Genomic DNA, 14,302 nt, shown 5'->3' with positions numbered 1-14,302 from the left:
TGGTGAAGAATGGTATAAAGCAATATTATTTGGTGAACTGCTGTCAAATTTGGGGTACTTGAAAATGTGTGCTAGGATATTTTTATGCAAGAAAAGGAGGTACCGTATAAACTCGAGTATAAGTCGACCTGAATATAAGCCGAGGTACCTACTTTTACCCCAAAAAACTGGGAAAACTTACTGGCTCGAGTATAAGCCTAGTGTGGGAAATGGCAGCAGCTGGTAGTGCCCCAGTAGTAATTCCCCCTGGTTGTGCCCTCAGTAGTAATCCCTCCTGGTAGTGCCCCCAGTGGTAATCCCCCCTTTCAGTGCCTCCAGTAGTAATCCCCCCCTGGTAGTACCCCCAGTAGTAATCCCCCCTTTTAGTGCCCCCTGTAGTAATCCCCCACTGGTAGTGCCCCCTGTAGTAATCCTCCCCTGGTAGTTCCCCCAGTGGTAATCCCCCCTTTTAGTGCCCCCTGTAGTAATCCCCCCTTTTAGTGCCCCCTGTAGCAATCCCCCCCTGGTAGTGCCCCCTGTAGTAATCCCCCCCTGGTGGTGCCCCCTGTAGTAATCCCCCCCTTGTAGTTCCCCCAGTGGTAATCCCCCCTTTAAGTGCCCCCTGTAGTAATCGCCCCCTGATAATGCCCCTTGGTAGTGCCCCCTGTAGTAATCGCCCCCTGGTAGTGCCCCCTGATAATGCCCCCTGGTAGTGCCCCCTGTAGTCATCGCCCCCTGGTAGTGCCCCCTGTAGAGAGAGACGTGAAAAGAATAAAAAAAAAATAAACACTTACCTTAAACTCCAGCTCCTGGTCCCGCCGCTGTCCGCTCCTCCGGCCGCTTTGCATGGGAGAGACGTCGTCATGACGACGTGTCTCCCATCACCCACTGCGGGAGCCGGAAGATGGCTCCCGCAGTGGGAGCAGCAGCAGCCGCTGAGAGTCTGACAGACTCTCAGCGGCTGCTGATTACACCAAACACGCAGCTGCCGGCTCTGGCGGCTGTGTGTTTGGCAGTGTGTAGCACTGACCGAACTCCGTCCGGTCAGCGCTACACTTGACTCGAGTATAAGCCGAGGGGGTACTTTTTCAGCCCATTTTTTGTGCTGAAAAACTCGGCTTATACTCGAGTATATACGGTAGTATTCTAAAGTGGGGCACTCAAAAAGCAGTATCGCCTAAAATTTTACCTTTATTACATAAATTAAAAGCAAATTATAAAAACAAAATGTGAAGTGATATGTACTTGTAACATGTATGTTATATTGTCAGTTAAAAAATGGACAACTCAAATATAGGGTATTCACCCCAGTCCTTGAGCTAGAATGCAGCTTTTGGCATTGGAGGTGTATTATTATCCAGATCAATTATCAACCTAATAATTAGTGGATACCTCCCCAAACCCTCTATACCTGAAAATTCACTACTATCCGCTAGTGGCTCTTATATATTCTGAATCCTGCTGGTTATTATAATGAAAATGTCATGTAACTACACTTAGTAACTATTTTTTCTGTTACAAAGATGCTGATCTTTGTGCAACTGGGATGAATCTTCACTGCCATTCATTCTGCTGTTCTCAACAGTGAATCATCTGTTATCCACAAAAGGTCAAATCAATTGACTTATTCAGCACCCTCTCTGTATAGGTACAAATAGTGTATGTCTGCCTGCAGTATCATTTTACAATGACCAGTAAACCATGTGTAATTAACTCATACTGTTCAACAATCTGTGCTGTATAAACCAGTTAAACATCTGGTACGGTATACAATCGGGAAACTGGCTGCCTTAATACCGACAGCCGGCTTCCCGACTGTCATATCCTGGCGAGGGTGAAATGGCGGGCAGCTAGATGTAGACGCCTGACATTTCCCCGACGCCGGGAGACCGGCGCCCGGCATCCCAATCGAAGGATAGCAGCGCGGGGGGGGGGGGGGTTTAGGTTTAGGGCACCCGGGGGGGGGGGGGGGGGGGACTTAGGGTTAGGCACCCCCCCCCCGGGAGGATTAGGGTTAGGCTAGGGGGAGGGAGGGTTAGGCACCCCCCAGGAGACTTAGGTTTAGGCAGCAGGGAAGGGGGGGTTTAGGGTTAGGCATTTGGGGGGGGAGGTTAGGGTTAGGCACCCCTAAGGAGGGTTAGGGGGTTAGGTTAGTTTATACTTACCTTAGCGACGATCGGGATTTCCAGCGCTGTCGGGTTTCCGCTGCCGGGAACTCTGCTTTTGTCGGCCGGCTGTATTTCATACAGATTCCTCTGGTACACACTAACACAATTATGTGTGATCCAGTAGGTTATCACACTGCAGTTGTAAACTGCTAAGGCAGTGTGAAAGTTTCAGTACAATTTCATGTGTATAATATTCTCATGGGGTGCTTAGATACCCTTACTATATTCCCATGGGGTGCTTAGATACCCTTACTATATTCCCATGGGGTGCTTAGATACCCTTACTATATTCCCATGGGGTGCTTAGATACCCTTACTATATTCCCATGGGGTGATTAGATACCCTTACTATATTCCCATGGGGTGATTAGATACCCTTACTATATTCCCATGGGGTGCTTAGATACCCTTACTATATTCCCATGGGGTGCTTAGATACCCTTACTATATTCCCATGGGGTGCTTAGATACCCTTACTATATTCCCATGGGGTGCTTAGATACCCTTACTATATTAAAGCAAATAATGTTTAGAGCACTTGATAATTTTTTCACTTTTCACACTGATAGTCACTCTCCGGGAGATTCTTTTGATATTTATTAATAACCACAGGCAGATGTCAGCCACAGTAAATCATTAATTTGCACAGGTTAAATGTCTGCTAGTAACATGCATACAGTTCTATTGAAAACATTTTCACTCCATCCTAGCTATATGGTAGGAATGTGTCTGGTATTACTCTGGCCAAAATATAATTAGAGCAAATTAGTGGGTGTGTATATTACACACACACACACACACACTATATGTATTATGGCGCTAATATTTGTAGAGTAGTGATCTTTACATCAGATTTACTGTTGTGTTCATTCTATTGCTGTGTCAGCTATAATCAGAAAGTATAACTCCAGAGTATATTATCCCTCCTGTTTGTAAATAACATTGCTGCTATGTCTTCTGTTAATTTGTTATCAAGTTAGGTATAACTCTAGATGATACAGGGGCCCATTTATTAATGATTGCATTTTGCAATGCAATCAGGGCATGCAGTACCGCCCATGATCGCATTGCAAAATGCGATCCTATCTGCCGGATGCATTATCCGGGACATGCAGGGAGACGGGCTCCGAAAAGAGCCCGTCCCTGCAATGTCTCAGGAGGGAAGTCGGGGCTTCTGCGCATGCGCAGTCCCGCGAACTGCACATGAGCGTTGCCCATTGCCGGCGGAGGGATCTGGCAGATCCCTCCGCCGGCTGATATGCGGTGAGTCCACATCGACTACAGTGGCTAACGCTATCTTTAGATAGCGTTAGCTGCTGGGGCCAATATCGGGAATGTTTTGCATACCCGATATTGATACATTTAGCAGCATCGCATCCCCTATAGAAACCTATGGGGGATGCGGCTGCCGGCGGCAATGGAGGGATCGCAGCAGGTATCGGAGATAGCTGCTGCGGTCCCTCCTTCATACATCCGGGGGATACTAAGTATTTGAGGTAAACCCCCGAAAACATGTGTTTTCGGGAAATTTACCTCAAATTCACTTTGATAAATGGGCTCCATAGCCTGTTAATTAAGGCATTCAGTATGTCTGATGATCCTCCATTCAACAGTCACTATGATTTAGGTTCACCTACTAGCAATTGCTGAATAAAGTTTCTTGTTAATTAGTATACTACTCTTCTACCTCTCAGGTACAACATAACCCTGTATGTGACACTATTATAAATGCAATGTTTCAATAGTGGATTGCACTTTGGAGAGTGTCATTGTATTACTATTATTTCTTATAGCTGATGCTGTCAGCATTGAAGATAAATCCCCTTGGGGGCTACTCTCCACTCAGATGGTTATACTGCACACCAGATTTAAATACATATCAACGCCATTATGCACATAGTAGGAGGTAATGCTGCAAAATAAAGAAAAAAAAACAATGTATTGCTAACTGCCTAAATAGAACCTACCTTGACCATTTTTAACATTAAAGAGACGTATAGGTGTCCATCAAACTGGGTCAGTTTGACGTACGTTTCGCATTCCAAGATGCTTTTTCAAATGAAGTAACCAAAGTGTGGCTACTCCCTCCTATTTAAAGGTCATTCCACCAATCGGACTATTCCCCATTTAATTACAACAGGAAAGAGGTGAGATTAATCCCCAATATCCCTGAACTTACATTGCAGCAGCAATTGTTCAGTTACACAATACTTTTAATTTGAAGATTAATTAAATAGAATGGATAAGCAAAGTAGATAGTTATACAAACACAAAGCCTATACCTAAGTATTGATTGTTCCTATTTATACGTGTGTGTCATTTCTTGTATTCCATATATTAATCACATTATTGGTGTCCTGTCTTCCTTCATCATTTGGTGCCTTTCTTCCTTATTATTAAAACTCCTCATAAGTGCCCATATCAGTGAAAGAGTATTTAACAAACCCTTCAGTGTATTCTGTGAATAAAAATCACCATAAGCCATAAAAATTGTTTTTAAAAAATGAATTATACATGTGAAATGTCACGATATCTGTGAAGATTACAATGAACTACTATCCTAGCATGTGCTTATTGTTTGTGGATCATTGATAAAAAAGATTATATATATATATATATATATATATATATATATATATATATTATATTTGTCTGTGTATTATTAGTTCATAAACATGTGGTGCAATCAAAAATTATAACTACCTACTGCAAAGTGCACACTTGTGAAAATCACACAAAATAATCAAAGTGCAAATAATTAGTGAAAACTCATTCTGGGTTTCTTTTATGGTCCGTATCTGCAAAACTGCAGGGACTAGGAAATTGTTTCATACATAGCCCTCCAGTTAATTATTATACATGTGAATAAAATATCAAAAAATCTGTTAAGATTATAATGGACTGCTGTGCTAATTGTTTGTGGATCATTGATCATAATAAATTAATATATCAATATATAGTTGTGTCTAATATATATAGTTATGTCTATGTATTATTAATTCATAAACCTATGGTACAATCATAAATTATATCTCTCTACTGTAAAGTGCATATAGTGAAAATCATACCAAATGATCAAGAGTGCAAATAATAAATTAGTGAAGAAAAAACTCTCATTCTGGTTTCTTTTATGGTCCATATCTGTAAAACTGCGGGGATTAGGGAATTATTTCTATACATACAGCATATAGATATATGAAAAGCAATTATATAATCCACATGATAGGATTAATTAAATATATTTTTGTTTTGTTTTGGAATCAAAAGATTATTTCCCTATATCTATTTCCTTACTACTAGTGGATATGTTAGCACTTATGGTACAGATGTATCAAGGTGATTCCATATTAGTTATACCCACCAAGCAGGTATTTTTTAATTCACATGAATGTTATACCTAGTTTATTATAGGAAGGCTCCATATTTTTAGGTCTCTAAAGTGAACTTTAAAAAAAATGTAAAAAATGCACCTGCAATCCTAAAAACACCTGACCCATCCTTAAAGACCCCCAAGAAGTCTATTTCGCTAGTTTTTATGCTTGTTCCCCCACTTTTTACTTTTTCGCCCCAAAAATTATAGTACTTTTTTTTTGGGGTGTTATGTTTTTTTTTTTTTTTTCTTTGCAAGACTTGGCCTTTGGGGGACTGTGCCAAGGGTTCTGGGTGTTTCCCAGCGTTTGCTCCTTCTTTTCACCTGTTATACTTAGGAGAAACTTTTTTGCCTATTACATTGCATTGAGTTTCCGCTTAGGCAAATTCAGTCTGGAATTGAATTTGGAGATAAGTTCCAAACAGGCGAAAAGTGGCAAAAGGTGAAACTTTTTTGCTGATTACGGCTTTTCGCCTCTAATACGGCCCTTAGACGCATATTCGGCTCACTCACGCCAGGCAAATCGCGCAGCGTGGCGTTTTTAGTCTAGATGATGTGGACACGTCTGTAGCTGTGCGAGACTGAATCTCTCTATATGAAGTGCTACAAAACAGCGGGTGCAGCTTTTTTATGCCAAGTTCCAATTTGCTTCAAATACAGACTCAGGCGCACACAGATATACAAGTGTTGCATATTAAAAAAAAATCAGTACAGTCTAGTGAAGATGCCTGTCGCATCCATTTTCATCTAAGATGCATTTTTGGGCAAAAAAGATGCTTGGTGCATGCCAAGTCACACAGGACTTTGCGTCTCACTCCGCGTGGAGTTTCGCGGCTAGGTGCATGTGGTCACATCTGTAAAAAGCAAAAAGAGAAAAAAAACAAAAACAAAGTGACTGCTTTATATGTACAGTTGGGTGTCAATTCCATTAGACGCGATGGCCCCGCAACTCCTTCCCTCCCCACTTCCTTGCGGCCCAATCTTTCCCCAGACTCGTGGATTTTCGCGTACAGCGGTACCGCATGTGCAGCATATAGCCACACTTAATCGCAGTTGCATCTAATACGCGCCTAACTGAATCAACCCCCTAATCGGAGAATGCAAGAGGGTAAGAGTTTGAAAAAGTGACAATTTCTCTGATTTTGCCAGTCGACTTAAAAAGTGGACCTAAAAATAGTTATTTATTCAGCATTATGAGAAACGCTGTCTATACTCACTGGATTGCTGGATGGACCAAACATACAATTGCATTCGTCCAGTGAATATAGACAAAACATTAGTTAGACACACCTCAAAATAATGAGCTGAAGATCAAAGGGGCTGATCCACATTTGGTCGGAATTGCTCCCCAAAATGCAGATGCAATTTGCAAGCACTAAAAAAGTTGCAAGTCTGTGTATATGCCGGTCGGCACCAGTAGCATATAGGTATACGTCACATACACCTACACTCATATTTATACGTTTTGTTTACAAAATAAGCAATCACTATTAAGTATCACCCTTATTATACTTTTCAAAACAAGTGCACCCTTTCACTCCCCTGCCCCGCCTCTCCAGGCACAGAATCGCAGACCATGCATAGTTTACACCCTGTTTTCTGGGCATGAGCAGAGCAAAATAACGCAAATTACACTGCACAAACTGGTACTCACTCTGCATCAGCCCAAAAGTAGATTTATAACTAAATGAAGAAGCAAGTCCTAGAGTCTCCTTACCATACCAGCCTGTTCTACTAAATGTGTTATTTTTGTTTGGTGAAAAATATGCAAAATGTTAAACGCGCCACCTTCATTATGTGTGCCACTTATGTACTCATCTTAATTCCAAAGAACATTTTTTAAGTTTTAGAAATGACTGCTTCACTTAATAACAGTAAGTCCCATATCTTAAGTTATTTTGCACATAATAGCCAATCATTGTTCACTGATCAGATTTGAAAAACAGCAGATACTAGTTACAAAATGGTAGTTAAAAGGTAATTAAAATGGAGTTGAAAGCACCAATTTAATATGAATGCATATTAAATGTATACTCCTAAATATAATTGACTGCTTGAACACTAATATTACCATGGCTTAGCCCAGCATCTCGTTAAAAGTGCATGTACAGGGGCAAAGGGCTGTGCATTTTGTTGCGTTTTCCAAAAAGTAAGGTACCCGATGGAATAATCCTATGTGCCTATATAACGTATATAGTCAGAAACTGCAGGAGCAGCATGTTTGATACTTGTTTGCATAAGCACTTACAGAATCTAAATGATATAGGCACCTTAACCACTCCTGCGCTTCAAGAATTTATATTTTGTGCACGTGCTCTATAAGTGACGGGAAATGGAAGATTTACTATGGTCTTCATTTTAACTCTTGGGGGTAAATTTACTAAAGTGAGAGTTTTTAGAAGTGAGTTTTAAAAGTGATGTTGCCCATAGCAACCAATCAGATTCTACTTAATATTTAACTAGCACCTTCTAGAAGATAATAGCTAGAATCTGATTGGTTGCTATGGGCAACATCACTTTTAAAACTCACTTCTAAAAACTCTCACTTTAGTAAATTTACCCCTTGTAGTTTATTTGTAATTGCTTTTTGATTCCACAGTCCAGGAATGGTATCCACATTAAAGATTAGCCGTGTATAGATAGACACTCAATAGGACGATACCAGATGGTCAACGGGAAATAGGTCGACAGGGACAAAAAGTCAACTGGCAAATTGTCGATAGTGCAAAAGGTCGACAGAGAAATGGTAGACACGTTTTTTTTTTCCAAAAAATTTAGGTTAGGCATTTGCAGGAGGATTAGGGTTAAACAATAGGGGAGGGTTAGGCACTTGGGGAAGGGTAAGAGTTCGGCACCAGGGAGACTGTAATTTTAAGCATAATCATCACTCTAACAAAGAAATGTGTCACCCATTTGTACCTGTCGACCTATTGTCTGTCTACCATCTGTTGTCGATCTATTGAGTGTCTGTCTAGACACTGTCGATCTTGTATAGCGCACCCCCAGGAACTCACTAATTACAGTGATGAAGAGAGGGGACTGCCAGTACTTTAGGAGAACTCCAGTATAAAAACAGATGGCTGCATGCATAACTGGCAAATGCTCAGAAGGGCTGTGGTGACGGGTGTGCTAGGCCAGAGGACAGATGCCCCCATGGGCTGGACTCTATTGAGTGATTTTGGCCATCATTCTGCCAGTATGATGGGCTAATGCCTATGCACTGCTTGTCTGCATTAGCCATCATCACCGTATTGGTAAGGGACACTGTGGGGCAGAGGAATTGGAGGTCTGCAGCCTCATCAAGCTTGTATAGCACACATATGGAGTTCCCTGAAGGCAGTACAACACTGGACTCTGCAGTGGTACTCTCTCAACAATTACAATAATGGGCAGCTGTCTGAAATTAGATCTGTGTACATGTGTAGTAAGTGTGGGACTGTGTAATGGGGGCTTCTCTGCAATGTGTAATAGCCTATATATTTAGGGGCTGTGTAAGGTTTTCTGGGTGCACTTGCAGGGCATGTGTGCAAATTGCCCGTTATGAAAGCAATAAAATGTATCCATGTATTTGAAGAACGTGCAATGAAGGAAATGTGCACTTGGGGATCTTTACAAAGTGGCCATCAATTGAGGCAAGATCTGTGCAAAATGACCTCCACTTTCTGCTTTCTTCACTATTATAGACTACTGCTGTGAGCTTGTTTATTCAGATTTTTTTCTGCCTATCTGTCAAACATCTATTAATTTTTATCAGTTGGACTACTGTTGAGTATTTTGCTCTCAGTTTTGGGTCTTCTGCTATAACTCTTAACACCATTGTTCTTCTCACTTGATCCTAACTTCTCTATGGGATAACTCTGCATTTCCTCTGGGACTAGACTGGATGTTTTACAGTTGGACCACACACACAATATACCCTCCTCATTAGGTTTCTTTCCAGATTTTGCAGGGCTCTGTTTCTCCCTCCCATAGAGGGTCTTCTTTCAATATTGATCAAAGGACTACAAGTACTAAATTTATATGCAGATGAAACATATTGCATTTTCCCTAACACTCAGACTTGTGCAGGCACCCCTGCGGACAGAGGGACGCCCTGCTGCACATATGGTGGTTCTGTCCAAAAATCCAAATTTACTGTAGAAAAATACATGATCTGATCAAAGCTATTCCCGATTACTCTCTTTACTCCTTGCTTCCTAGGCCAAGCCCTCTCACCTCACAAACATGTATTAAACACATTGCTTCCAATTGGAAAGCCCTCTCTCTCCCTTCCTCATCAGCAACTTATAATATATCCCTCTGAACGTATTAGACACTCTACACGACATTCCTGAAGACTTAGTGGAGTGGACCTTTCCTAATTGTCACAATCTTCCCACATAATATTAAGCCCCATGGAGATATAAATGGGTTAACTTTCAAGATGTTCATTATTATATGTGATGCCAAATAGTTTTTTTTCTTGTATTGCCAATGAAAAATGTTCAATTAACATTTCTCAAAAAATATAATAATTTACAGATGTAAAGACATGCAGACCACACTGCTTTCTTTGTTTGTAGACTCCTTCATATATTTCAACACACATCTTTCCTGTACAAATATAGGATGAAGCAGTATCAAAACAAGATGCACAGCTTTGATGCTTGATAAATAGACTCATCCAATGATACCTAAAACCAACAGTAATCCTCTTAATATATGTTGAAACAAAATCAAGCCCTTTCACTGGCAAACATACTTGTTTTCTGAAGCAAAAAGGCCATTTCATCCAGAGTTCTTTACCTAATGCCACCGTTTAAGTATGGTCTGCTGCTGATGGGCCATTGCCGTGTGCATACCTTGCAGGCTGAGCAACTTATTATCCAACTGAACGATTATCTGACCAACTAAATGATCATCAAGTTGGCTCCATACACGAACTTTTCATCGGACTTACTCAATATTCAGGCACACAAAAGGAGTTTGTCACAAATCATTATTCCCCATGCAATCAGCAGAGAATTGGGATGTAGTTATTACACCTACAGCCCAGATGTCAGCTGTTGGAATCCCGACTTGGGACAAAACACTGGCACCAGTTCATATGCAGATGCTGGAATTCTGACAGCCGGCATTCCGAACGCTAGTATAGCTTGGGGGGGGGTTAGGCGTTAGCCGTGGTTTAGGCTCTACAGGGGGCTTAGGCTACGCACCGGGTGGGTTAGGTTTAGGCACTAACGGGGAGGGTCAGTGTTAGGATACAGGAGCAGAGGGTTAGGTAGAGAAGGGGGAGGGTTACCATACTCATGGAGCCCCGGTCGGGATACTGGGCATCGGTATGCCAGCGTAGGTCTTTTGACAGCTGGCATTCCGACTGCCGGTATTTCATACCAAACCCCACTTTACTGCTAGCTGGACAGCAGGAGCATGTCGAGAAGCAAGTACTGTATATATAAATAAACTGCCGATGCAAAGCCCTATACTTAACAATGAACTTATAAAACTTAACATGGGAGGTTACCAGAGATCAGATCCTGATGGCAGGTCAAGCTTGCACTTGTGGTACTCCAAGAGCCAGCATCCCCCGGTAGACATGTTTGGCAAGCCCAGCAGAAATGTTTGCTGGGACTTGTAGTTCACAATTGACAAAGTGTTTTTATTTTACTTTTATTACATTAGTAACTTCACACCCTTTAGCCTGGCATGTGGATAAAAGCCCAAGTGCTATCTACACTGGACCTGAAGGAGAAAAGAAAAATAAACAGAAAAAAGCAGGTGCCACGGCAACTAAAATGTGGACATTTCTCTATATAGCGCTAATTTTCTTGTAAAACAAAAGTTTAATCAGCAAAGATATGAAAAAAAATGTGTTCACCCCAAAGCATTCATAAGTCTACAAACCTATTTAAGGACACTGTAAAGAACCTACCCGATCCTAAAACCACATACAAGAGGACAACTACAAGGACAGGATATTGTTTTGGGTGGTGCAGTACAAACAAGTTCTAAAGAAATTAAAAAATGACAAAGGGTGTTAGAGGTTTGACAAAACTACCTTTCTTTGGCAATTTCCTCAATCTCCTAACAGAGTTTGTATCACGCTTACTGGCCACGTTTGTGTTGGAGGGTGGAGGTGCAGAGGTAAGACGTACAGGGAGCCCAGCCGCAGACATCAGAATAGCCGTCATGCCTAGGTGTATATGAAATCCACATGCAAAAAGGAAACAATGAGGAAGGTGGGAAACAAAAGTGATAAAAATAACACATATATGGAAATGCCATTTACAACAAAAAATACGCTTGAATGCAAATACAGATGGATTAAAATAAATAAAAAAAAATGAAGTGTTGCATTGCCATTTACACAATCCACATTTATTTTGTCATTGTTTTGTCATATTGCAACCTCCTCCTATCTGGATCCTCTAACCCACAGGTTCTCAAACTCGGTCCTCAGGACCACAAACCGTGCATGTTTCCAGGTCTCCTCACAGAATCCCAAATGAAATAAATAGCTCCACCTATTGATAATTTAAAATGTGTCAGTGAGTAATGACTACACCTGTGCAGCTGCTGGGTGACCTGGAAAACATGACCTGTGTGGGGTCCTGAGGACCGTGTTTGAGAACCACTGCTTTAACCCATCTATCCCCACTTCAATCCATCCGAAACTCTACACCCATCACATCACTTTGCAAATCACTACACTTGCTGCCTCTGTCCTCCCAAATCCAATTCAAATAACTCACCCTCACTTACAGTTCAAAGCCCTCAACAGCACCATCCCTTCATACATTTCAAATAGAACTTCAAGGTACTCTCATGCCCTCTTAGATCTACTTTTGACCTGCAACTCACCTCACCTAAAAGGCCCACACTCCCGACTTAAAGTCTTCTCCTGTGCGGCTACCCACTAATGCAATTCTCTACCACGCTCAAACAGACTCCTACTTCCAATCAATAAATGCAGTCTGAAAAACGATCTCTTTATTACAGTCAGGGTTGGCTCCAGGGCTAATAGCGCCCAGTGCAGGCCGAGTGCTCTGCGCTCAGTGTCGTGTGCGGCTACAAAATTGGGGGCGTGACCTAATTACCATAGGCCAAGCCTCCTTACGTGACGTTATCTGAGGGGGCTTCCCCCAGCCTTCTCATGGCACTGAATGGATGCCGCGCGCATGCGCACAGCAACCATTCAGACTCCTCAACGCCACAATTTGACCACCCGCGGGCCAATTCGGCCCACGGGTGGAACAGCGGGACTGTCCCGCTGAAATCAGGATGCTGGGGATGGGTGTGCCCTCTATGGGTGGCGCCCCTGTTCGACCGCACAGGTCGAATAACCCTAGGGCCGGCCCTAACTACAGTTTACCCTACTCCCACCAATTGCTGCTGTACCAATCTCTATGTGCAACACTCACACCTTTTGTCTCAGCTGGGCCCTTTTCCATTAGATTGTAAGCTCTCATGAGCAGACTATCTTCATAGCTGCACTTGTTTTTGTCTACCTCTCTGTCTTCTCCACTGACCTGTACTGCAGGGCATTGTGGTGCCTTACAAATCAATGACAATAATAATCAGTGCTCATTTTGTGGTGGTACTCAGGAGTAAGCATTACCGACACATTCTCTTTAATCCTTACAACTAGTTCCAGAAACAGTAAAGATATCAGGGAAGTAATTTCAGAAATGAATAAGCTAAGTATCTGCACACTTATCCACAGCGTGGAAGCTACTATAAATCTTGTATCAACCTGTAACTTTAGGCGAGTCCTTGCACTTTTTTTCTGAGTACAGTCACCGTAATATTTTTTTTTATAAAGAAAACCACTTATGATAATAATAAAAACAATATTAAAATGATTGTGTTACAAGAACTGGGAACTGGGTTGGGTACGGGATGCCGGCGCTCGGGATCCTGGTGGTCAGAATCCCTCTCCGCAGCCTAAACCTAACCGCCCCCCTGCAGCCTAAAACTAACCCTCCCCCCCTAGTGCCTAACCCTCCTGCTAACCCCACTACTTACCGTCGGGATCCCGGCGGTCGGGATGCTGGCTCTGGGATTCTGACTGGTGTCGGGATTCCGGCGCCGGCATTCTGAGCGCCGGCATCCCGACGGCTGGGATTTAAACTACATCCCGACTGAAAACATTTGCATGTTCATCCCAGCCTTTGCTCTAACCAGTTAGACTATAACCATCAACAACATTTTCCTCCTTCTTGCTGAAAAACAAAAACTGCAAATTATTTTCCTTCATAAAGTGCAGAGAAGCTTGTGCATTGTAGTGATATTGCCCCTGATATGCTTGACACCAGTAAAATGGATATGCTATTTTTTAATTAATGGCACCCTACTGTACACAAAATATATGAGATATGGTGAGAACTTACCCTTGTTTTCTCTATTTCTACGAAGTCCATAGGGTTCCACAGGATACCTTGCGGTATAGGCGATGGCGGCAGACATCGGGCACCACAGAGTTAAAGTTTTCAGCCTCCCAGGATGCAATGGGATCCCTCTCCTATACCCCGCCCCTGAGCCAAGGCAAATCAGTTACGTAACAAGCCATAGGCCGGAGGAGGAGAAGAAAGAGAAGATAGTCTGGAACACACAAGAATCACATTCTCACTAGAAGGAGACGGACCAGATCAAAGCCCATCTGCAGTATAGGTGCGACAGGGCAGGAGTCCTGTGGAACCCTATGGACTTCGTAGAAATAGAGATAAGGAGGGTAAGTTCTTACCATATCTCATGTTTTCTACTTCAGGGTCCATAGGGTATCCACAGGATACCTTGGGGATATCCC

General features: G+C 42.3%; 1 protein-coding gene across 3 annotated transcripts in view; it reads right to left on the bottom strand.

Moving 5' to 3' along the window:
- The window catches only part of DTX2 (deltex E3 ubiquitin ligase 2), a 78,850-nt gene that overhangs the window by 21,521 nt on the left and 43,027 nt on the right, over positions 1–14,302 (bottom strand). For 2 of the 3 annotated variants that reach the window (XM_088449508.1, XM_088449507.1), the window contains exon 5: positions 11,555–11,689. The exons of the other annotated variant lie outside the window; for it this stretch is intronic. In XM_088449508.1, the coding sequence (XP_088305634.1) occupies positions 11,555–11,689 (135 nt within the window). The remainder of the gene's footprint in view (positions 1–11,554; positions 11,690–14,302) is intronic. 3 annotated transcript variants of the gene reach the window in all.

The sequence above is a fragment of the Taudactylus pleione genome, unplaced genomic scaffold (genome assembly GCF_031769625.1).
Source record: "Taudactylus pleione unplaced genomic scaffold, aTauple2 ptg000487l, whole genome shotgun sequence".
NCBI lineage: Eukaryota > Metazoa > Chordata > Amphibia > Anura > Myobatrachidae > Taudactylus > Taudactylus pleione.
The sequence above is the reverse complement of the archived record's forward strand: the minus strand, read 5'-3'. Positions and strand labels throughout refer to the sequence as shown.